General features: G+C 52.0%; 1 protein-coding gene across 1 annotated transcript in view; it reads right to left on the bottom strand.

The window, feature by feature from the left end:
• The window catches only part of PREX1 (phosphatidylinositol-3,4,5-trisphosphate dependent Rac exchange factor 1), a 198,356-nt gene that overhangs the window by 12,570 nt on the left and 160,385 nt on the right, over nucleotides 1-25,401 (bottom strand). The window contains exons 16-31 of the mRNA XM_079946475.1: nucleotides 23,541-23,683; nucleotides 21,757-21,849; nucleotides 20,673-20,821; nucleotides 18,892-18,977; nucleotides 16,952-17,088; nucleotides 16,135-16,246; nucleotides 12,459-12,646; nucleotides 12,007-12,168; nucleotides 11,122-11,332; nucleotides 10,401-10,677; nucleotides 7,401-7,607; nucleotides 5,982-6,070; nucleotides 4,613-4,695; nucleotides 4,362-4,452; nucleotides 2,357-2,485; nucleotides 791-832 (exon numbers count right to left, since the gene is read on the bottom strand). Of these exons, the coding sequence (XP_079802601.1) occupies nucleotides 791-832; nucleotides 2,357-2,485; nucleotides 4,362-4,452; nucleotides 4,613-4,695; nucleotides 5,982-6,070; nucleotides 7,401-7,607; nucleotides 10,401-10,677; nucleotides 11,122-11,332; nucleotides 12,007-12,168; nucleotides 12,459-12,646; nucleotides 16,135-16,246; nucleotides 16,952-17,088; nucleotides 18,892-18,977; nucleotides 20,673-20,821; nucleotides 21,757-21,849; nucleotides 23,541-23,683 (2,199 nt within the window). The remainder of the gene's footprint in view (nucleotides 1-790; nucleotides 833-2,356; nucleotides 2,486-4,361; nucleotides 4,453-4,612; nucleotides 4,696-5,981; nucleotides 6,071-7,400; nucleotides 7,608-10,400; nucleotides 10,678-11,121; nucleotides 11,333-12,006; nucleotides 12,169-12,458; nucleotides 12,647-16,134; nucleotides 16,247-16,951; nucleotides 17,089-18,891; nucleotides 18,978-20,672; nucleotides 20,822-21,756; nucleotides 21,850-23,540; nucleotides 23,684-25,401) is intronic.

The raw sequence follows: 25,401 nt of genomic DNA, 5'->3' as shown, positions 1-25,401 counted from the left end.
TTATTTTTGTTTGTTTGTTTGTTTTTTGTTTTTATTTTTGCGGTACGCGGGCCTGTCACTGTTGTGGCCTCTCCCGTTGCAGAGCACAGGCTCCGGACGCGCAGGCTCGGCAGCCATGGCTCAGAGGCCCAGCCGCTCCGCGGCATGTGGGATCTTCCCGGACCAGGGCACGAACCCGTGTCTCCTGCATCGGCAGGCGGGCTCTCAACCACTTGCGCCACCAGGGAAGCCCTGGAAGGGATTATTTTTGATGACTGGCTCTCGCCAATGGGTTTTCAGTGACCAATTTTGACCCAGATCCCATTCTAGCTGCCCCTTGGCTGAGAATTTCTGGAAGGAAGGGAGGGACAGAGAACACCTCCAAGATTCCCCTAGGCCCCCGTCAGCCCCTCCTCCACCCCACTGTCTTCGGGGTAGGAAGCCCCAGGCTGGGGCTGAGGGCTCTACCGGCAAAGAGCCTCCCTAATTGTCGGTGCTCTATCCTGTGTCCTCATCAAGATCAGCCCAGGCCTGGGAAGTGGCAAGAGACAGTGCTCCTGGCTCCAGGGCCCTGAGACTTGTCCCCCAGACACAAGAGGAAGACGTGAGGTCCGAGTAGTTCTTGGAGGGGCTAGAGGCCATGGTGTTACCTCCCCCTGTGCAGACCCCGACGACCAGGGGAAAGTCAACCTTGGCCGGCGGAAGAGGCCTTCCCCGGGGTGCGGTCATGGGCACTGGCTGCCGGGGAGCCTCTCCCAGATGCACCTGGGTGTGTGCAAATCACAGACAGCTGCCCCTTCGAAGCCCTCACCTGTGCATTTCAGCAAGGCCAGGAGAAGCTGGTTCTTTCCATCTGGAAGGAGAAGGAGATGGGCTGAGAGGGGTTAGCGGAAGCAGCAAGTCGAGCCAGGCCTCCCCACAGCCCACATGCCTGACCCCTTCTTGCAGCGAAGCTCTGGGCACACAGAGCCGTGCTCAACAAGCTCTGACTGAATGTTGAGCAGATTCTAGAAACCCCAACTGTCAGCTGCACCCCAACTGTCTACACAGAGACTCAAACCAGCCCCTCCAACTAATGGGCCAGAGCCCCCAGCCCACACCTTGTACCTGTGCGTGGGCACACCCTGACACACGTGTGTACGTACATGTGGGAGCACACTCAGACCACGTACACTCACACGTGTACTCAGGTACTTATTCACATCGTCCTACACAGCCAAGCCCTGCCCACGGGTAGACAAAGCCCAGACCTTCCAGACACAGGCCTAACACCCTGGTCTCTTTCCGTCAAATAAAGGCTCTTGGGCCCAGAAGGGGCTTAAAAGAAAAATCTGAAAGGCCCCTGGATTTGCCCTCTTGTGATACATTCTGTCCTCGGGAGGCACTAAGATGCAGGGCAGGGTGTGGTAATAACACCAGCAAATGCTTACTGAGGACTTACTGTGTGCCAGGCACTGTACTAAGTGCCTTGTTTGTACCGACTCGTTTATCCCTCACAACAACACTATGAACCCATTTTACACATGAAGAGACTGGAGCACAGAGAAGTCAAGGAACTTGCTAAGGTCGCACAGCCAGTAAGTGGGAGAGCTGGGGTTCGAGCACCGGCCATCTGGCTCTGGAGTCCATGCTCTTCACCAGTCACAGTTTTGGAAGACAGGACAGTTCAGGGCCAACACAGACTTCCAAGTCAGAGGGTGCTGTTCCTGGGGTCATGACCCTGGGGCCAAGCACCTCCTGCTGTCCTGGTCAGATGTCTCCCTGGCCTGGGATCCTTCTAACCCAGGAGTCCCAGGCTCAAATGCTGCCAAGGGCCAGGCAGGTAACATAAGGTGCATGAAGCAGACCCCAGGCCACAGGCCATGGTGGGATCCGTGTGGACTGGGAGGTGCCCCTCCCCCACCTAAAGAGGGTGGCCACCACTCATCTCCAGCCAAGTGGGGTCTCGGATTAGAAATGCTGGCAGCAGGTTCACCGTGTTTAATGCTGTGGCATCAAAAATTACCTGGCGGCCCAAGTCTGATCAGGACCCACCCACCCCCCAACTTGTAACCTGGTTAATAAACAAAAGGAACTGAACTACATCCACAATTTTGGAAGCTGAGAAGCAACAAGTTCAGCCTTCTTAGCCTCCTGACTCTGCAAGGAAGCCCCAGGCACCCCAAATCAGCAGTTCCTTGATCAAGTGTGTACTGTCCCAGGGCCTTGCCCAGGGCAGGACACAGCTGAGAAAGGGACACTCTCTCTTCCTGTCCTCTCCCTGGGCCTGGAGAGACATGGGGCACGGAGATGGACCCATTCCTGATCCTTCCACGTTGCACATCAAGAACCAAAGGCCACAAAACCTCCACATCACAGCCTTCCCTGCCCAGCTGACCTTCCACGTATCTCTGAATGTTGTCCACCAGGGTCTTGATGGAATTGGGGAGGTTCCAGGGGTCCTCCTGGATGCTGATCTGGATCAAGCTGCGGCCACGAATTGTACACTCCTCTTTCTGTTTGAACTCTGGGGCAGAAAGTGACATGAGGGCAGGAAAGGGACAATTAGATAGCTTTGGAAAATGGTGGCACGAAGGCCTCTGTACCATCACTAGTTTCCAAAGCTCAGAATCTTAGGTCAAGGATGCTGGCAGGACTCTAGGGTACTATCTGGTCCATGGAAGGCAAATACATGGTAAGTGTGCTACGAATTCATAGTATCACACTCATGGCAGACATTGCTGATCAATCTCAGCACTCCTTCCCGCTCGTCTGAGGCCGCGACTCCTCACAGGTACAACAAATCCAATGCAGACATCACAAATCAATCAGGGCATGCTTGTCTCCTAAGCCTGGATGTAGTCACGGAAGGATTCTCGGGTACTACCTCCTCACAGCCACAACCAATCGAGCTGGCACGTCAGTTGTAACCTAGCGTAACCTTTTCCCTACACAGAGGAGGAAGTCCAGGCACAGAGTGGAAAAGTGACTTGCCTCAAGTCACACAGCAGGGTAGTGACAGAAAAGGGACTTGAACCTGGCCCCAGACAAGCAAACACAGGTCCCTGCTCCTTTGGCCTCTTCCCTGCTACAAAGTCCCAGGTTTCTGAGATATGTGTGGTTTTGTTTCCTCTGAGTTTGACATTTCTTCTTCCTAAGGTCCATCCAGGGAGAGATGATCCTGAGACAGCAGGAGGGAGAGCTGAGCTAGGGCACCCCAACTTCTCACCACTTCTGACCCTCACTTAGGAGCAACTGCCTGTTTCTTTTCCTATCTCCTGAACTCTACTGGAAGCTCCTTGAGGTCAGAGGCAGTGTCACTTTCATCTAATGGGCCCCAGGGCCCAGCACAAGGCCTGACACAAGCTGGTTCTTGGAAATTATTTACTGGATGTATGAATGCATGGATGCATGGAGTAGACAGATGGGTGGATGAGTGGGTAGGTGGATGGGTGGATGGGTGGATGGATGGATGGATAGATGAATGGATGGATGGATGATGGATGGATGGATGGATGGACAGATGGGTGGAGAGATTAAATAGGTGGGTGGATGGGTAAATGGGAGGAGAAGTAAATAGAGGGACATAAAAGTCAATCTTTTTCTCTCAATCATTTCAAGAAGAAGGTCTCAGTTTGGTGCTGGTAAGTCCTTAACACTTCTTTAACTCACTAATCCCCCTCAGGAATAAGGAACAAAGAGTTCTGGGCAGGCAACAGTGCCTAACTACAGTACAATGACATTTTTTGTTGCTGTTTCCATTGGATTTATCATTATTTTATGACATTTTATACTGGTTTTCCATTTACGGGGAGTTAAATAAGGTCCTTTCAAAACTGAATTTTTTAAAGGGAGACAGTTTGATCTATCAATAATATGGGCAGCAAATGAATATGGTTTAAAAAATGTAAAGATGTTGGCAGATTCTCTGAATATGTCTAAAGCGATGAAGGGGCTGTGGGTGGGGTGTGTGAGGTTTGGCAAATCGTGCTCCAGTCCTTCCCCTCATGTTATAAACAGGCAGACGGAGGCCGAGAAAGGCTCAGGGACCAGCCCAGCGGTCCACACACTTTTTCTGTGAAGAGTCAGGTAGGAACTGATTTAGGCTTTGCAGGGCATTCAGTCTCTGTCACATATTCTTTCTTTCTTTCGTTCCGTTTTAACAATCCATTATTAATGAAAGGTCATTCTGAGCTCACAGTCTGTACGAAAACAGGCCATGGGCTGGATCTGCTGACTGCCCCTGGACTGACCCACGGCCATTCAACAGGTGAGGGGCAAAGCTGAGAACGTGGCCCAGGTGGCCTGACGCCTGTCCAGCACACGTCACCCATTGCAGCCCGTCTCCCTGACGGATGCTGGATGTCATCCCTCGCCCTGCCTGGGGACTCTTCTCTGCTCACCTTGTAAGCTGTGGTCCATGGGGAAATGCCTGGTCTCTTCAAAAGCTCTGCTCATGACTGGCCCCTTGAGGAGTGCATGGATGGAGTCCACCTGGGTGGCGGGAAGCTCTGGGTTAGTTTGGCCCACAGGGCCCTCCAAGTTGCAGGGACCCATTACTCATAGCCCCTGCCCCGGCTCCTGGCTTATGGGTTCTTACCAGGGGTGATGGGAAGAACTCAAGGTCAGGCCGGGGTTGGGACAAAGGTCCTACCTGGTTAAAGAGGTGCTCCAGGCAGCCATGAAGCTTGTCCTGCTTGTCCGACGGGATCCTCATGTCACAGGGCAGCTCGTCCCCTTGCAGAAGGAAGAAACCACAGCCATCAACTATTCCTGCCCCATCTCACACCTTCCCAGCCTCTTTCTCAAGAAAGCAATGTAGCTACAGAGCTCCAAAACCCACAGTGGACTTGGAGTCTGATAGACCCAGGTCCTGGCTGTGTGACACTGCACAAGCCACTTGACCTCTCTGCACCTCGGTTTCTTCATCTGCAAAATGGGCAACAGGAACTAAAACATTACGCAATTGTAAGTCAATGTTATTAGTTTTCACTCTGCAGACGAGGAGACAGAAAGTCAGATATAAGGAACTGGATCCCAGTCTCCTGATTCATCCCCCAGCCATTGCATTTAAATCAGCTGCCACATGTGAGTGCCTTCCTAAAACCTCCCCAGGGATAGTTTTTGCAGCTGAATATCTTATGTGATGAAATATTTACCTAAAGTTCAGAAATATCTCTGACTTTACGTGAGCTTCTTTTTCTTCTGTTAAACTGAAGTATAATTAAATTAAATTTTTATGCACAGATACTGCCTCTGGAAGGACACGTAGGGCAGTAGTGACAGCGGGAGCTTGGGAACCGGGAGGCCGGGTAACAAGGGTGGGAGGGAGGTTTGTCACTACCCACCCTCTCATGCCTTTTGAATTATGAACCATGTGGATGTCTGTCTTATTCACAAAATAAAATTTTTAAAGGCTGAAATCAATAAAACTAAAATAAAAACAAATTTCAGTCTTTCAGTAAAAATTCCAAGTAACATAGAATCTAATTTATAAAATCTTATTTATGTCTGTCTGTCCCTCCAGCCGTCCACCCACATTTCTCCACATCTGTGCAGAAATACATGTTCACCAGCAATCCCCAAATATAATCAATAGTCATTTCTGGGGGAGAGGTTGAGATTCTGACTTATTTCCATGTACTTCTTTTGAACTTTCCTGTGTCATTTGAATTTTTGGTTTGCGCATGCATCATCCACGGGAACCATCAGGTCGCCCTATTTTAGTAACGTTAGAGCCCTCACCACAACATGTAACTGCATCGTGTATGTTTTTATTTGTCCCGTGTCCGTGGCGTTCACGGAGAACGTGAGGGCCGGGATCTTTGTCTTTTCATTCACTGCCGTGGTCCCAGCACATAACTGGTGTGCAATAAATGTTTGCTAAAGGACTGAAGGAAAACCACTACCACACCATGCAAAGTAATAGAAGACAATATAACATGGAGTGAAGCATAACAAAATAAACAAAACAGAATCGCGCTGGGGGACCCCTCTCCTGGAGCACGAGCCTCTGCACTCACCAGACCCCATCTCGTCGCTGCCCAGGTAGGAGCTGTTACTTCTCACGCTGGTGTAAGACAGGACGGAGTCCCGATTACTGTTACACTCACTGCAAAGCAGCAGAGACAAAGGCATGAGTCACCCTCCCACTCACAGCCTCTGGTCCCAGCACCCGAACCCACTTTCTGGAGTGTAGACAAAACCCTTGGGTGGACGATTGGCCCAGAGAAGGCACTGTGGGCCAAGCGCCAGAGCCATAGACGGGCAGGGTTGTCCTGGTGCGTTTTCTAGGTCTGACGCTGGGGAAACATTTCCAGGCCTCAGTACAGAAGTGGTAGGTGGATAATGAATCATTTTCGTTTGGGTGTAACTCCTGTCACTGTCTTCGTGGGACAGCCTTGTCCCTGGACACACCTGCATTCACCACACTTGGCCACATGGTTCCATATTTTGTCTCCCCAGCCTGGCTAGAAACCTCCTAAGAACAAGGACTGTGTTTGCTTGGCTTGTATCCCAGGAAGTCAGAAGGCATGGGGAATTAAAAACCACAACCCTGAAATTCTTTCCTTCACCTTTCTGACAATTAAAGGAAAAATCGGAGGACCCAAAAATGTCAGGATGGAAACCCAGAGAGATGGAGAGATCTTGGTCTGTGGACAAGAGGCTCCAGGAACACACGGTACCCAGTCAGCCAGACCATTTCGTAATACAGACACCAAGAAACACCGACCAATCTGGTCCCTTGAAGACTGAAAGGATATAAAAGCTGGAAGGATGGGGACCAAAGCCTTTCTTGCCAAATTCTATCAGTTCTGTATTTTGCCCACGAACAACTGAAGTGCCCTCCAAGACTCTGCTTTAACCACAATGGTCAGATGTTATGTAACCTTTCACTGGAGGCTATGGTGCTTGTTTATTTGTGGTAAGGAATTCCATTCACTCACTCTATGGTTTATTACAGGAAATTGGGGTTTCAGTCTATTTAACCCACTAATTCAAACTTCCCTGATCTTGTTAATAATTAACTTAACCAGGAGAAAACAATTCAGATCCTCTGAGTCAGCAGGGGAAAAAATGGTCTTACTCCCTGGATCAAGTAAAAATAGTGTTTGTTGCAGAAACCAGAGGTCTTAACGTTGATTTTAAAACACACTGCAGATATTGACTTTTCCTTGGACCACATTCCTACAACGTGTGCGGAGTGGAACCAAGGCAGAAAGGATGGGTGGTGTCCACCAGGGGACGGGGAGCCGAAGGGGGCATCTGGGGTGTGCTGTGGGGCACGGCCTAACCTCCCAGGACCACATGGCTAGGCGACAGCGCCCCGTCCCACTGCTTCCTGGGAAATGTCCTCTGATTCTGACTTTCCCACAGCGGAGGCCTCAACTGTGCCACTGGCCATTCACAGCAAACCCCACGAGAGCCCCGCTTGCCCCCACCTGTAGGAGTCCCGGTAGCTCATGGTGTCATGGCCCGAGTCCTCCTGATCGTCCTCTGACACCTTGAAGCACACTTTCTTGCTGCCCCCGTGGTCGGTCCTGTCCATCTCGGTCTCTTCGCTGACCAGCTGGGGGGATGAGGCCTCCTCGGCCAAGGGCGGATCGCAGGACCCACCCGAGGTGGGCTCCGTGATGGTGGACAGCAGCCTGCAGGAGCAAAGACTTTGAACTTAAAGGCAGAGGCCCGTGGCTCCACTTGCCTCCACGGAGGCCCCAGACAAGGCCCTGACCTCAGGCCTCACCTTTTTTTTTTTTTTTTTTTGTGGTATGCGGGCCTCTCACTGTCGTGGCCTCTCCCGCTGCGGAGCACAGGCTCCGGACGCGCAGGCTCAGCGGCCACGGCTCACGGGCCCAGCCGCTCCGCGGCACGTGGGATCTTCCTGGACTGGGGCACGAACCCGTGTCCCCTGCATCGGCAGGCAGACTCTCAACCACTGCGCCACCAGGGAAGCTCAGGCCTCACCTTTGATCCTAAGCAGAGGGAACCATCAAATGCTCTGTGGCCCTTCCCTGAAAATCCCACCAGCAGGGCTTCCCTGGTGGCGCAGTGGTTAAGAATCCGCCTGCCAATGCAGGGGACGTGGGTTCCATCCCTGGCCCGGGAAAATCCCACATACCGCGGAGCAACTAAGCCCGTGCGCCACAACTACTGAGCCTGCGCTCTAGAGCCCGCGAGCCACAACCACTGAGCCCTTATGACACGACTACTGAAGCCCGCATGCCTAGAGCCCGTGCTCTCTAACAAGAGAAGCCACCGCAATGAGAAGCCTGCGCACCGCAACGAAGAGTAGCCTCCGCTGCCCACAACTAGACAAAGCCCGCGCACAGCAACGAAGACCCAACGCAGCCATAAATAAATAAATAAATAAATAAGAAAATCCCACCAGCAACTTTGCAGATGTGAATCCATTGTCCCTCCTGTAGGGGGCGTGACATATGGATACTCTTTATTTCACAGCCAAGCTACACACAGGCTCCAGAGAAAAGAAGGCAACTGGGAAACGTGGTCTATAAGGGCCATATGGTCTCAGTTACAACCATACACTCAACTCTGCTGCTGTACTGTGACAGCACCACAGACAACATGTAAAGAAATGGGCACGGCTGTGTTCCAATAAACCTTTATTTTTTTTAAAAAAAGCAGTGGGCTGGATTTGGCCCATAGGCCCTAGTGTGTCAATCCCTGGCATAGAGTATAATTGTTAAGACTATAGGTTTTTAAGACAGACAGACCCCAGGTTCAAATCCCAATGCTACCAATTCCTAGTTCAGAGACCTAAAGCTAATTATTAAACCTCTCTGAGACTCAGTTTCCTCATCTGGAGTAATATCACTATCTATGTCCTAAGCTGCTGTAAAGATTAAGGAAGTTAAAATATGTAAAGTGCTTAGAAGAGTGTCTGGTGCCTTGTAAGTGATCAGTAAACCCTGGCTGATATAATCCTACTACATCTCAATGAGGTCAGTATTATGATTAGCCCCATTTTAACAGGTGAGACCATCAAGGCTCAGAGAGGTTAAGTGACTTGCCTAAGGTCACACAGCTAATAAGTGGCAGGGCCAGGATCAAACCCAGGCCTCCTGCCTCCAGACCCTACATTATTTTTCCTATTCTCATTGACAATTTCTATCATACACAAAAGGAGAGGGACCAGTATGATGGACCCCAGGTAACCAGCTGCCAGCTTCAACAGTGGCAACTCAGGATCCACTTTTCTTTCCTCCATCTTTCCTGTTGCTTTTTCTTTTTCTGGAGTGTTTAAAACAAACCTAAGATATCATATAATTTCTCCTATAAACACTTCCATATGTGTCTCTAGCACATAAGGATTTATTTTTAAAGCAACGGTTCTCAACTGAGGGTGCTTTCTGTCCCCCACTCTCCCACTCCAGGAAACGGTTAGCAATTTAGCAAGTTCCCTCAGGCGCAAACATTTAGCAACGTCCAGAGACATTTTTAGTTGTCACAACTGAAGCAGGGCAGGGAGGGGTGGGCTAGCTACTGGCATCCAAGGAGTAGAGGCCAGGAATGCCACTAAGTATCCCACAACAAAGAATTATCGGGCCCAAAATGTCAACCGTACTGAGGCTGAGAAACACTGTTGTAAACATAACCAGTCACTGTTACCACACCTAACTAAATCAATCATTCCCTAATACCATCTAGTTCCCAGACCACGGGATCCCTGATGCTCCCCAAAGTGTCTTCTCACAGATGGTATGTTAGAAACAGAACCCGAACCAGGTCCAGACACTGTATTCGGTTGATGTGTCTCTCAAGTCTCTTCCCTAACAGTTCCTCCTCCCCCGCCTCCCTGTACCTGCTTCCCCTCCAATCATTTATTTGTTAAAGAAACTGGGTCATTTGTCATCTAGAATCACCCACCCTCTGAATTTAGCCAACTGCGTCCCTGAGGTGGCATTTCATCCTCCCTTAAAACCCAGTCCTCCAGCTGAGTAGTGAGACCTAGAACTTTGATCAGAGAATGGTGCGACCTGTGCTGCAAGAACGTTTTGTAGGTGATGCGGTGCGTGTGTCCTGCTGCTTCGCACCAAAAGGGACATCACGTCTAGCCGTCTCTCCTTCTGCAACATTTAAATGATAAAGTTCCCCCCAAACCTCTCAACAAATAGTTTTAGCTTCTACTGATGATGCTGTCTACATCCGTCCTTTCATTAGATCAGTGGTTCTCAATCGGGGTGATTTTGCCCCCCAGAGGGCATTTGACAATGTCTGAAGACATGTGTGATTGTCACAACTGGGGCAGGGGGTGCTACTGGCATCTAGTGGGTAGAAGGCAGGGATACCACTAATAGCCTATAATGTACAGGACAGCTCCCAACTCCGAAGAATGATCCTACCCAAAATGTTGATGCCGCTGATGTTGAGAAATCCTGACCCTGACACTCGGGCCATTCTCTCCTGGGCCCAGGGCTCACCTGTTGATCTGGGTAACATATTGCTTCATCTCCTTCAGGGCCACATCCAGTCTGGTAAAGAGCTGCAGGTAGGCATCCTGGATCTCACGGTCCTCCTGCTTGAGTAGGAAGCTCAAACCCCGGTGCTCCTGGCCAAGGGTTCCATTGGCTGACCCAAAGCTGCTGTCGTTGGGACCCTGGCTTTGGGGGTCCCCATCCGCAGCAGGTAGGCACTTCCAGGATGGGGCAGCCATGGTGGTGATGCAGTGTTGGGTGTAGGACATGGGGTTCAGGTGACCTACAGTGGAGGGAGGGAGAGTTCACTTGGAAACAGCCCCCAGACACCCACAAGCCCCTTAGACAGAGGTATACAAATTCATTTTAAGGATCCCAATGAATGAGAAATATTTCTCTTTTAAATATTCTTTTAATACATTGAATTACTTCAGTAAGAAAGTTTCGGTTTGGTGCTAATATACTTTTAACTACTGTGATCTTTTTCCTGCCTGGAATGTAGACATGATGGCTGGTCCTCCAGCAGCCATTCTATATACCATGAGGCATCCTTCAGGATAAAAGCAACATCTAGAGATGGTGGCACAGAAAGATAGAAGGAGCCTGGATCCCTGATGACCGTGGAGCTATCAATCCAGCTCTGGACTGCTGGCCTTCAGACATACTTCTGTTTAAGTATCTGTAGTGTGAGATCTGGACACAGTTTTTGACAGACACACACAGTTACCTTGCTCTGGGTCAAGGCCGATGAGGGAGGGTTTGCGACCAAAGCGGATGCTGAAGGACCTGCCAACCGAGGGAGTAGTCTTGGGGTAGGACACTTCCATGAGGTTGACGTGGCAATTGGTGGGGCAAAAGTCCAGGCCACACAGCGGATGGGGTTCCAGGGGTGCTTGTTTGAAGGGCGGGCTGACCCTGCTCTTTAGCTGAGCTGCAAACTGAGAAAGGTGGGGGACGTGGAGTCGTGATACAGGGGTCTGGAAATCCTGGCCCACCACCAGTACCCGCTTTATCCTGGCCTAGGTCAGACAATCCAAAATTGGACAAAATGTCAATAGCTCCAAATGGAAAAGTAAATTCCCCTGCAGTGCCTTTTACTGGACCCAGATTTCAGGGAAGGCCTGGAGAAATGTGAGGCCTCCAAGTACCTACCCACGTTCATTTCTCCATTTTACCTGAGCTGTCCTTGAGGAACATCTCTCCCTGACCCACAGTCCGTGAGGTTCAGGTAAGGCTACCTCCCCATCCTTGCAGAGACTGGTACAGGCCTAGGCAAGGGACCCAAGCCAAGTCAACAAAAGCTCTCTTGAGTTCCTTTTCTACTGGGGTTGCTAAGGCTAGAGCCATTGGGGGCCATGTTGTCACCACATGAAAAGGAACTGCCTGAGAGCAAAGCCAAGACAGAAAAATAAAGTCAAGAGAAAGAGAGAGGCCCTGTTCTTGTAATAGTGTGATGTTTGAGTGCCTGGATACAACCATGCCTGAAGCTCACCTCTGGACGCTTCAGTGATATAAACCAATAAATTCTCCTGTTTGTTTAAGCTAAATTGGGTTGGGTTTTGACTTTTACAACCAAAATACCCCAAGTTGAGACCCTGTAGGGTGCAGGCACCTCCTGGTACAAGGCGATCCTCTGGCCGATGCTCTCCAGCTTGGTGTCACAGATGTTGCGGAACTCATAGTGGGACATGGTCCTTATGTTGTTGCTCAGGGCCATAAGCCGCCCACAGTTCTGCACAAAGACACTGTCATCGGTGGCAAAGGCCTCAAGGATCTGCAGAAATATTAACAGCTACTGAGCACTCGCTGTGCACCTGGGAGGGTCTTAATGGGTTTATCTGGGGTGACTACTATATGCCTCATAATACGTGTGTGAGGTCAGCTCTATTACTGGCCCATTTAGCAGATGAGTAAACTGAGGCTAAGAGATAACAAGTCAGTCTCCTAAGCCCCACAGCTACCGAGTGGAGGGGGAGGAACTAGGATGCAGGGCTCCAGGTTAACTCTGAGGACATGGGAATCAGGCTGCCCCACCCCCCAGGGCAGGGCAGCACCCAGCAAGACCTTGGCAGTGAGGCCGAAGCAGCCACGGGGCTCCACGATCTTCTCCAGCACGTGACACTTGATGCCCGCTGTGCTCACGTACTCGTACACCACGCCATGCTCCAGGTGCACGTTGTCCACCGTCAGGCTGACCACAGGGCTGTCCTCGTGCAGGCTCAGCTGGGGACCCAGGGACAGCAGGGGGAAGGCTGGAAGCCAGAGGGACAGGCAGCCCTGAGGAGGGGGCACCACCCCACACCAAGCCAGCCTCCTGACCCAGCACCGCAGATGGCTTGTGTTGGACGGATGGGGGGACTAAAGTGCTGCAGCTCTGTTCATTTTTGCCAGCCCGCTATCGTTCACCTCTTGTTCTAGAAGATTGTCCTTCTAGGAATCTACCCTTGAGCCCCTTTCTCAGTCTATGTGGCTCAGAAAAGGGCTCCCCCCAACCACACCCTCCCCCAGAGGCAAAGGCCTGGCCAATCAGCAAGTTTGATTTCCTCTGTTCATAGTGATTGGTTCAGGAGTGAGCACGTGACCCAAGCTGAGTCAATGAGAGTAAAGTCTGGCACTTCTGTTGCATCTGCAAAGAGAAGGAGACATTCTCTTTTTCAACTGGATCCCAAGTCACTAGAGCCACCAGGTGGGAAAAACAGCATGTAAGAGGGAAACCAACACAGAGGGAGCAGAGCTGAGAACTGGAGAAAAAGCAAGAGCCTCTTCACTATATAAAGTGCTGGACTGAGCGAGAACTGAAGCTTGCTGACCCTACTCAGACATCTTAGTTTGCTGAGCCAATGTTTTTATGTAGCTCAGTTTCAGTCCTGATTAATATGGGCCCAGAGAGGCTGTGACTCCTCAGAGCCACACAGCTAGGCAGTGATGTATCTAAGGAGAAAGTAGACACTTTATTGGCGTGAACTGCCTTCCTCCCCACCAGCTCCAAAGAGGACCTCTCAACACACACCCCATCACTCCTTCTCCCCTCACCCTCATACTGTGTCACCACTTGTCAGGTTTTTTGTTCTGTTGTTCACTGTCTGGCTCCCCTCACATCCGTGTCCTGAGGGCAGGGACCCTGTCTGCCTTGCTCACTCGTGTCTCCCAGCTCCTAGAACAGAACCTGGCACATAGTAGGTGCTTCTACTTGTTGAACAGAAGAGTAGAAACCGCCAACTCCTCTCAGCGTGGTTTACGGTCATCATCAGGGGTCGCCCACGTGTTGAGGAAGGAGGCCCACAGCCCATTCCTCTCAGAGGGGCACAAACTGAGCTCACACCTGCCAGCTGGCCTCTCCCCCCTCCCCATCAGCCTGTCCCCTTTAGGACCCCTCTGCCAGGCTGTGGGTGTTTCAGCAGTGCAGGATAGCTCCCCAGCCAACCCCATAAACCCTGGTTCTTTTCTGACCCCAAAGTCACCAGTCAGGAGCCCAGAGCTGTTGGACACAGAGGCACCCAAGCCCCTGGTCTACCCACGGCATCTGCCCCCACCCCCAGCCCAGCAGAAGTACGGGGCAGAGTCCAGAGAAGCAACCGGAGAGGAGGGGCTATTATTCAAACTACAAGTATTCACTCAGCGCCTACGACGCGCCAGGCACAGTTCAAGGCTCGGAGCATCCAGCAAGGAATGAAACAAACAAAATCCCTGCCTTCGGGGAGCTTACGCTAGTGGGGAAAACAGAGAAAAGCAATAAATAACTGTATGATATATGTCAAGTAATGCACATGGTGAAGAAAATAAAGCAGGATAAGGAGACACTGAGGGACAGAAAGGGCTTATTTAATTACAGCACTCAAGGTGGCCTCTCTGAGGAGGTGACATTTGAGCAGAGAGCTGAGTGAGGTGAGGAGCATGGGTAAGAAGTACTCAGGGGAAGAGCATTCCAGGCGGAGGGAACTGCAAGTGCAAAGGCCCTGGGGCAGGAGTCCATTTGGTATTTAAGAACAAGAGGCTGGAGTGGATGGAGCAGTGAGGGCAAGTGGGAAAGTGATGAGAGGTGAGGCTGGGAAGCAAGGCTGGGCCTGGAAAACCATGACAAGGACTTGGTCTTTGCCCTGCATAGGGTGGAAGCCACTGGAAGGTTCTGTTCTATTTTTTGAGACTAGCCTATAGGAGGAGAGGTAAGGCAGGGCAGGGAGAAGAGTGAGCAGGCCATTACAATAGTCCTGGTGAGAAATGATGGTGGCTCGGACCAGGCAGCAATGGAGGTGGTGATTCTGGTTGCAAGGGGAAGGTACAGGCAATGAGCCTGGATGCTGGAAGCAAGGTGGCAGGATACAGGAGAAAGAACAGTCAGGGAGAACTCTGAGTTTGGGGCCTAAGAATCTGGAAGGATGGAGAGGGGACCCTGAGGGGAGGAACAAGCTTCAGAGGAAGTTCAGGAGTTCAATTTTGGCCATGATGCCTGTTAGACATCCGGGGATGTCAGGTAGAATGACAGGTCTGGGGGTCCAGGGCTGAGGCTGGGCAGAGAGAAAAACATGGGAGCCCGTGGTGGACAGAATAACAGCCCCTGGGGCTTCCCTGGTGGCGCAGTGGTTAAGAATCTGCCTGCCAATGCAGGGGACATGGGTTCGAGCCCTGGTCCAGGAAGATCCCACATGCTGTGGAGCAACTAAGTCTGTGTACCACAACTACTGAGCCTGCACTCTAGAGTCCACGAGCCACAACTACTGAAGCCCGCGTGCCTAGAGCCCACGCTCCGCAACAAGAGAAGCCACCGCAATGAGAAGCCCGCGCACTGCGACGAAGAGTAGCCCCCACTCGCTGCAACTAGAGAAAGCCCGCGCGCAGCAATGAAGACCCAACGCAGCCAAAAATAAAATAAATAAATTTATAAAACAAAACAAACACTGCAACAAAATATTAAAAGAAAAAGAATAACAACCCCTAAAAAATACCCACATCCCATCCCTGGGCCCTGTGCGTACGCTATGTTACCCGGCAAGGAGGAATTGGGGTTGCAGCTGGAAATAGAGTTGCTAATCAGCTGACTTTACAGTAAGATTATTCCAGGTGATCCAGGTGAACCCAGTGTAATCACAAGGGTTCTTAAATGGGGAAGATGGAGTCAGGAGAGTTAGAATTAGGGAGGTGGCAGTGTGAGAAGGACGCAGGCCAACACTGCTGGCTCTGAAGATGGAGGAAGGGGGCCACGAGCCAAGCTTCTAGAACCTGAAACAGGCAAGTGAATGGATTCTCCCATAAAGCCACAGAAAGGAAGCAGCCCTGCTGACACCCTGACTATAGCCTGGTGAGTCTCACTTCGGACTCCAGACCTCCAGAACTGTAACATAATAAATGTGTGTTGTTTGGTTGTGTTTTTTTTGCGGTACGCGGGCCTCTCACTGTTGTGGCCTCTCCCGCTGCGGAGCACAGGCTCCGGACGCACAGGCTCAGCGGCCATGGCTCACGGGCCCAGCCGCTCCGCGGCATGTGGAATCTTCCCGGACCGGTGCAGGAACCCGCGTCCCCTGCATCGGCAGGCGGACCCTCAACCACTGCGCCACCAGGGAAGCCCCCAGTGTGTGTTGTTTTACACCACCAGGTTTGCGGTACTTTGTTACGGCAGCAGTCAGAGACTAACACAGAACCCATGGCGTCGAGATGGACTGGATGGGATCGGGAGGGCTGTGCACACAGAGGAGGACCCAGTCCCTACTGGCACCTCCGTCACACGGCCCACCTGTCCTGTTACCTGAGTTGGACTGGTCTTCCTCTCGGGCCCCCTCGCCACTAGGGTCCTCGCTGGGGGCCTCCCGGGCCTCCTGGGCATCCTCGTGGGTGTGGTAGACCCACTGGTACAGGCCCTGTGCAGGGAGCAGAGTAAGAGGGGCGGCCACGACGCCAGGAGCCCAGGGAGGAAGGGAAGGGGCCGAGGTGCACACTGTTCCCTAATTCCAAAGCTCAGGCTTTTAGCCTGTCGGCAACACCACCTTCAGAGAGCATTCCCAGACTTCACTCTGGAACCTTCCTGAGGGACCTGCAGTCACATTCAGCCCTCACTGTCTATAGTCTATGCTCCACACAGAAGCCAGGGAAGGAGGAGCCTTAGGAAATGTAAGTCAGCTCCATGGGAGCAGAAACCTTGTCTCTCCCGTGGCCCCAGGGCCTCGAGACATGCCAGGCACACAGCAGGTGCTCAATAAACACTTATTAAATGAACCAATGAATTAGGATCACCCTCCACAGAACTCTGGTCCCCAACCCAAGTATAACATCAATTTTTTACCACTGACGTGATTATTTGCCCGACGTGCCCATGTGGTAAGAAAAGAGGGTCTTATCACACCCGTTTCACAGCTATGAAAACCAAGGCCATGAGGTTTAGGAAGCAGAGAGGTCCTAGAGCCCAAGCCCAGCTCAGCCCTGCCAGGTAGGCAGCCCCACCCCACCCCACCCCACCCAAAATGCTGTGGTGCCTTCAGGCTTTTCCCCAGAGAAGGGAACGTGGTCCTCAGCCCCTACGCCAATGAGCAGGGCTTCCCCATCCCCTTAGCTGCTGGGGGGCTCACCAGGGCCTCTTCTCGGTGGCTCCGGAAAGCCTGGAAGTGCTCCAGGACCTCTGGGGCTCCATCGTTCATCACGTTGTTGCCATTGACCTTCAGAATGCACTGGCCGGCACAGAGGCCTGCGGCCACGGCCTCAGAGCCTAAGGGGGACAAGAGTGCTCGAGGCTGGATGCCAGGCGAAGAGAGCCTGGGGCAGTGCCAGGCAAGGGCAAGTAACCAGATGAACCTGTCACCCACCCCACCCACCACCCCAACTCCCCCAAACGCCACCTCCATTCCCCGCACCCTGCAGCCACTCTCCACCCCATGCCAGTGGGCAGGACAGGGACTGGCATTCCCATTTTGCAGAAGAAGAGACTGAGGTTCAGAGAAGCAGCAGCTAGCCCAAGGTCATGCAGCAAGGGAGAATGGACTTGAATCCAGAAACGTTTCACTCTAGAGCTTCATCTCCTTTAAAGTCCAACTACAACCCATGATACTGGGGCCAGGATCAGCCCCGTTTTGCAGACAGGGAGACAGAGGCTCGGAGAGGCAAAGTGACTCTCTCAAGGTCACGTGCCTAGGATAAGGCAGGTTTTGAACCCAGGTCTACCAAACTCTAAGGGCATGTTTTCTCAGCTATACCACAACTCCCAAACTGCAGGGCTTAGACCCCAGGGTTCTGTGTGGTTAATATGAAGGGTCTAGAAATGCAAGTGAATGTCAAGCTTTGTACACAGGAAAAAAATCAGGCCTGCGTGGTGTGATGCGGACAAGTACAGGCCTGGACCCCAGGAGCCCGGGTTCAAATTCTGGCTCTGTCATTGACCAACTGTGGGACCTCAGGCAAGTTCCATAACCTCTCTGTGCCTTGGCTGCCTCGTCTGTAAAATGAAGACACTAATAATATCTACTCATAGGGTTCTTGAGAGATTCGGTAAGTTGAAACATGTTAAACATTCAGCCCCGTACCTGGCTCTTAGTAAGGACTCAAGAAATGTCAGCTGTCTTACTATTTTTGCCTAGTTTGCCTATACACACCTATTCTGCTCTAAGGCAGGGTTTCTCACCTCAACACTACTGACATTCTGGGCTGCATAATTCTCTGCTGTGGGGAGCTGTCCTGGGCACTGGAGGATGTCCAGCACCATCCCTGGTCTCTACCCATGAGATGCCAGTAGCACCCGCACCCCAAGTTATAACAACCAAAGATGTCTCCAGACATTGTCAGATGTCTCTGGAGAGTGAAACTGCCCCCAGTTGAGAACCACTGCTTTAGGGATAAATAAAATTAAAACCTACTTGAAGATATTAACAAATTCTCCATAGCTTTCTATCGTGACATGCATTTTCGATCAATACATATTAAAAGTACAACTATGACCACAAGAGTGGGCAATGAATGTTTCAACTTTAAAAACGGGGCCCTCAGATGCAAAGAGGGCTGGGAATCCTGTATCTCAGGTCAATCTGGTTTCATCTCCTGGACAGAGTAACCTCTTAAACAGCACACAAGAGAAGGCAATAAGAAATCAGAGGTCTCAAACTGCTGGCCTATGGCCTGGATCTATCTGGCCACAGAAGTGTGGCCAAATTCCTATTTCTGGTTTCTTTAAAAAAAAAAAAACCAAATATGGCCGGAGGAGGTCCACATTCCTGCCTGGCAATAATGAGCTTCAGCTGAAGAAAAACTGCCCCTTTTTGATTGAACATGTATTTTTCTCACTTTGCCATAGTCCTCGCCACTCCCTAGTGCCTTCATTTTAGTTGCCCATTTGTAACTGCCTGACCCCCCCTCCACAAGAGTTTGCAAGCCTTGGCTTCAGGCAAAGAAGGTAAGTGCTAATGGTGCACTAAGAAGCACAGGCCTGGAGGTAATGGTTTGGGGGCCTCTGAACTCCTTCCACACACACACAAACCCATCTCCCAAAGCTCCCCTCTCCACCTCTTAGGCTCCCGCTCACCTCTCCCCACAGCATAGACGTACGGCGGGGCAGCTCCACGGATCTGGAAGCACAGAGCCTCTGGACGATCGGGGACTTTGATGATCCTGCAGCAAGCAAAAGCAGCCATAAGGTAAAGCAGTACCGCTCCCGACAGCCCAGGGGGTCACCCCGGGAGCCCCTGCCCCCCAGGCTTTTGGGAACTCAAACCCCAAACAGCAGTAGCACCACGCTGTCCAAATGTATAGAGAAACCTCGTCTAACCAAAGCCCACGGCAGCAGGATCTTTGATTGATCAGAACCAGCTGGCCCACCCTTGGAGATTCAGTCCATGCACAGAAATTCCCACTCACCCTCCTACCCCTTCTCCATCATTCTCTTGGTGAGAGGAGGCCTCGTGGCAGCCAGACCAGCACCTTGGCCAGTGAACATTTTATTCAATAATCACAGATTTGGGAGAGTGACAAGTGACCCAGCACATCTTGGTGCGGACTCTAGAAAAATGCCCATGTGTCCCCCAGAGAGCATGATTTGAAAGCCCAGGTGTTGGCCATTCTGCGGTGGGTCACCAGGGCAGAGGGGGCAACACCTTCCCAGGGTCATACAGCAGGTGTCATTAATCCAGGAGCTTCCCTACTAAGGGCGTGCCCCCTACATTGGGCCTTGGATCGTCCCCACCTGCCAGATAGGGCCGTCTTGAGAGCCTGTTCTCAAACACCAGGTATTTCTGGAACTTGAAGCAGGAACGTTCCACCTTGGTGATTTCTGCCACTTCTAAATACCAACCAAACTATCAATCATTTTCCTTAAATTGACACGTCTTTTTACTGAAATAATCCTATTTAAAACTTTCCATCACGCTCATCAATAGAAAACCGGGAGCATCTGCCTTAAATAGAAGGGAGAAGTGAAAACCAAATCCACAGGTTATGAAATAGAAAATGCTTCTCCCTGTACCTATATCTGGTACCCGACCACTTCTCTCCACCCCACCATTGCCACGCGGGGCTGGGCCACCAGCCTCCTTACCACTCCCCCTGCTTCTACCTCTGCCCCTGACAATCTCTTCTCCACCTGCAGCCAGAGAGATTCAGCCAGAACCTACATCAGATCATGCCGCCCCTCTGCTCAGAACCTTCCAGTAGCTCCATGGTCCTTAACGTGGGCACAGGCCCTATAGGGCCTGGCTGACCTCATTGCCCACCCCTCTTTCTCATTCACTCTCTTCCAGCCCCATCAGCTTCCTCATTGTTCTTCAAACACACCAGCCACAGTTCCACCCCAGGGCCTTTGCACTCGCTGTTTCCCCTGCCTGGAACCCTCCTCCCCAGAAGTCCCCTTGACTCGCTCCCTTACCTCCTTCAGGTCTTCACCTCGGTTCTCAGGGGCATCTCCCTGACCACCACCCCTCCACCCAGCCCATCTCCTGTCCCAGCTTTATATGTTGGTCCACACTCACTACTACCTGAACTACCTGGCTCAGTACGTCTCTTACTTTTCTGCTTTGTTTTTTGTCTGTCTCCTGCTCTACCCTCCAAACAGACTGAGATCTATGAGGGTAGAAATGAATCTATCCAGACGGGGCTGCATCCTCAGAGCCTGACACACCAGTGGGCACACAGCAGGCACTCAAACATCTGTCGACTGAACAAAGGCAGCAGCACTGTGTCACGTGCCTGCAGAAGGAGCCCAAAGCACGGGGAATCGGGATGGCTCGGGCCCCCAGCAACACCTCTAGGACTCGGGCAACTCCTCAACCTGAGAGGAAGGTCACCAGACACCCCACCCGGGGGGACACTCACTCTTTGGCCTTGGTGGCTACCAGGAGACGCAGCGGGCGGCGGGAACAGAAGGACTGGCTGACGATGGACTCCACCTCTGCGAAGGGCCGCAGGAACACCAGGTCCTCGTTGACGGAGTAGATCTTCCTCCCCACCTGCAGGCCGGCCATCTGGGCGGGGGTGGGGCGGGAGACAAGCACACCAGGTAACTGGCCCCTCCCCTCCCTTCTCCTCCTCACTAAGGAGCCTTGAATGCACTCAGGCAGCACAGAGCCGGCACCAGGCACCAAGCACAACCAGCGGGAGCCCCCCAGGGCGGCCCCGCTCCCCTCTGTGGTAAGCAGTTAGGGCGCTGGGGAGACCCGTTCTGGCCAACGAGCTATGGAGGGAGGCCTACAGGGGGCGCTAACGGGAAAGACGCTTTTCCCCTGAGGAGGAGCTGTCAGTGCTTCCCGCCCAGCCGCGTGAGGACACAAGGCATGGACCTGGGGCAGCCACCTTGTGACCACGAGGGCTTGGCCAGGAAAGGCAAAGAGACATCGACCCCGAACCAAGACACAACCACCTCCTTCTCACTGCTTATGTTATTAGAAAAATGAAGCCCCGCGGTTCCTGCCACTGAGGCCAGCATGTGGCTACTCGCAGCCGTACACATAGCTAATCGCTACGAGGAAGCAACCAGAGCACCTGGACAAAGCGGCAGGTGCCTCTCTCCCACCCACCTGCACACCCCCTGGGAACAGCTGAGAGGACCCGGGGCTGAATCCTTGGCTGTCCTGCTCCAGACCTTGTATCCATGTCACAGTAACCCCGGATATTTGTTCCATAATCCGAGCGGATTCAGACCCTCGGGTCGTTTTCATGCACCACCCCGTACGGCCAGCAGGGGGAGCCGGTGGCACATGCTGGGAGGGCAGCCCCAAGCCGTGGGTTCTGCAGACAAGACTGCCCCACCCTCGTTTTCCCCACCAGGGCAATGAACAAGGAGGGACCACTGACATCCCAGGGCTTTCTGAGCCGGCCTGCCTCGAGAAACGAGGAGAGATGCCCCACTTTCCCATCCGCACCCAGCCCGAGCCAGGGCGGCCCCTCTGAGCGGCCTCACCTCCGCCAGCGAGCCCCTCTGGACCGACTTCACCACCACGGCCTTGTTCTTCTCCTCGATGTCGAAGCCATAGTCGTCCTCCTGGGGCAGGATCTGAGGGTCCGAGGCAGGAGAGATGATGAGGCAGGGAGGGGGGCCTGGAGCCAACCCCACCTTGGCCCCCATGGTGAGAACCGTGATCCTGCCAGCTCTTCGTGCCCCAGATCTACTCAGGGTACAGACTGGGGGGTGGGGTGCGGCAGGATGGTGCCAGGACGCAGAAGATGCTCAATACGTATCTGTCACGTGAAGACCCGCCACTGGGCTCGTGCTTCAGCCTGCTGCTGACCACACGTATTAGGTTACTTTTCATTGCCTGTCTCCCCTTCCTCTCCCCAACCTGAGGACAGAGCCTCCTTATTTATGCACCACTGTCTCCCCATCTGCTGGCATACAGTAGGTGCTCAATAACAACTTACTGACTTAATGAATAAAATAGATCCAAAGGTATCCGGCCACCAAGAACTTGGGGACAGGAAGGGGGTTTAGGGAGGAGCCGTCCCTCCCCATCACAGGATGACAGGCAGGTTGGTGGGTTCGGGGGGGTCAGTGGTGGTGGGGATACAGGGAAATGCATTTATTCGTTCAATAGATATGTGCTGAGCTGCTGCCTGTTATATGGGCCAGGTACTTTACTGTTCCAGAAACAGCACTGAACAAGACAGACGGTTCCTGCCCTCGTGCAGCTGACTATCTACTGGGGGAGACAGACTACAAACAAAGAACTATAGAATGTGGTGCAGGGAGTGTATGTAGTTTGAATTAACAAATGACTTAAAGGGACAGGAAGTGGTGTGGCAGTGGGGCCAGAGAAGGTGATATCTGAGCTGAGACCTGAATAAAGTGAGGAACAGAAGTTTATAAAGGGTGGAGAAAAGTGCTTCAGGCGGAGGGCACAGCATGTGCAAAGGCCCTGAGTCAGGCTCCAAAGTACTGGAGGATAAGAAAGAAGATCAGGGTGGCTGGAGTGGCTGGGGTGGGTGGGACGAAGAAGGGGAGAGCACAGGAGATGAAGCCGGAGAGGCATGACGAGTCTTGAAGGCCATGGTGAGAGACTGGATTTATCCTAAGTGTGACTGGGAGTACTGGAGGGCTTCGTTGTGCAATAAATGGGAATTGGAACAGCAGCCCCCGTAAGTACTATAGGAAAGAAGTTAATGGAGCTGCCTTCCCATCAGGTGGACCTCGGCCTCAACTCTGGCAATGACAAGAGACCTAACCTCTCCAAGCCTCTCTCCCAGTTGCCTACTGTGGGCCAGGCCTTAAGATGGGGGCCGCTGCTCACCAGGGGGAGAGAAACAGCATTTGGTGGGCTAGGCTAGTGAAACATCTGCACAGGCTGGTAAATATTCTACCTTAACTGCAAGGCTATTTACAGCAACTCAACAAGGACAGGGTGACAGCCCAGAAGACACAAGGTTTTCATGTGCAGGAGGAGTCCTGCAGGACTCAGGAGGCCATCCTCCCTGCACAAGGCTAGGCTGGGGTGTGGGGCAGACAAGAGGAGATGGGAAGGAAAAGAAAAGGAGCCCAGCGAGCCCAATCTCATCTGTCAAGAGGGTAGTCTGTCCAGTAAAGCAACCTGGCCTCTGGGCAGCGTTGCCAGCCACTGCCTAGAATCCCCCATACTCTTGGGTACTCCAAGTTGACCTCAACTTCTCCAGCCATAACCTGAAGGTTGCCCAGTTCCCGGGCCTGCAGGCGGGTCTGGGAAGGAAGAGGCAGCGGCACAGCTCTGCTCCTACCAGCAGGCGCTTGGCCAGAATGTTCTCCACCAACTTGAAGTCGCTGCGAAGCTGTTTGTTCTTGCTGCTGGTTCCCTCCATCTCCTCGTCTGCGTGGAAACGGAAGTACTGGGACTCATCCTTGAACTCGCTCTTCTCCAGCACTGTGAACCCACAGACATGCAAGCGCAAGGTCAGGCTCACACGGGAAGTTTTCAGGAGCATATGCCAACTGGCAGCCACGGGCCGGAACCAGCCCCTGGACAAGTTTGGTTTGGCCAGCACGGTGCTCTATTAAGTAAAATCCTGTGCCAATACTAACATATTAGGATATTCGACATAAAAGCCTGGCTTTCTGACTTCCCTTGAAAAAGCTGAACTCGCCCCACTGCTATAAAGGCATATTACAAAGCCATGGTAACAAAACCTGTGTGGAACCACAGCAGAAGCAGATTAAAAGCCAGCGGAAGAGAACAGCAATCACGTAAGAGGACGCTGTGTTTATGGGAACTCAGCGTCTGATGGATGCTGAACGATCACGTGGAGTGTTCCACAGATGGTACAGGGAAAACTGACTCACGGGAAAAGAAAAAATAAAACCGGATCCCTACCTCATACCATATGTAACAATAAACTCCTTTTGGATTAAACACCTACATAGGAACAGAACAGCTAAAGCTCACCAAACAAGAATGCAGGAGAATATCTCTGTCCTAGAGCAGAAAAGGAGCTCATATACGAGACCCCCCAGAAAGCACTATGATAAAATTAAGGACTTCTTCCATTCAGTAGGAAGGCCATAGGCAGGCCGCAGATTCAAAACTAACTGTACTGTCTAAAACCAACAAAGAATAAATACCTAGAACATATAGGAAATTCCAACAAATCAACGAGAGAAAGCTGGGAAACTCATCGATAAAAGGGCAAAGGATATGAATGAGCAACTAACATATGGGAAAATCTAAGTGGGCAGCAGTTGTATGAACTCACCCTCACTGACAATCAGAAAGAGACCACAGTGAAACCCTTTAGACCAGGGACTAACACACGCAGTCCCTGTGGGCCAAGTGTGGCCCACTCCTGCCTTTTAGAAATAGTTTTATTGGGACACAGCCACACCCGTTTATTGACATATTGTCTGGGGATGCTTTGGGACCACAATGACAGAACTAAATAATTGCAAGAGACTGTATGGTCCACAAAATCTAAAATATTTACTATCTGGGCCTTTACAGAAAAAGTCTTCTGACCTCTGTTCTAAGACAAGTCTCAGGAAAATGAATAAAAAGAACCAGTAACAATCAGCATGTGATGTGGTCCCTGTGGATTACAATTTAACTAAATACCTTCTCGTGCAGGGCACGCCGGGGATACAGGCTTAAGTTCACTTACTCCGCAGACAAAGAAGGACCTGCTGCACCCCTTTTAAAGACAGGAAGACTGAAGCCCAGAGGAGCTAAATAAACTGCCCAAGGTCACAGAGCCCAGGCTCCTCCTCTTCACCATACTGCCCAGCCTGGCCTGATAGATGGGGGCGAGGACAAATTAAATAAAGGGGAGAAATCGAGGCAATCGTCTGAAGTCAGCAGGTCCCCGAAAGAAGGACAAGCAGCTGCCTTAGCTTTGCGATGTCCCCGCCGTCCCTGAAGACCTTTGGTGACATGGAAAGCATCAGGAGCCCTTCCTTCCTGTCTCCTTCCTTTCCCGGGACAGCTCGCTGTTTGTGAGCACCGTTCTCAGGCCACCTCTATTACCTCCTTGGAGACAACAGACACACAGATTGCTGCTTTCCCCAGAGCTGGGAGCCAGGCCCCAGGAGGCCGGCTGGCTTCCCCTCCACTGTAAACACGAGGCTAAAAGACTCAGGGAGTGGGAAGAGGAA

This window comes from Stenella coeruleoalba (genome assembly GCF_951394435.1).
Source record: "Stenella coeruleoalba genome assembly, chromosome: 15".
NCBI classification, from domain to species: Eukaryota; Metazoa; Chordata; class Mammalia; order Artiodactyla; family Delphinidae; genus Stenella; species Stenella coeruleoalba.
The sequence above is the reverse complement of the archived record's forward strand: the minus strand, read 5'-3'. Positions and strand labels throughout refer to the sequence as shown.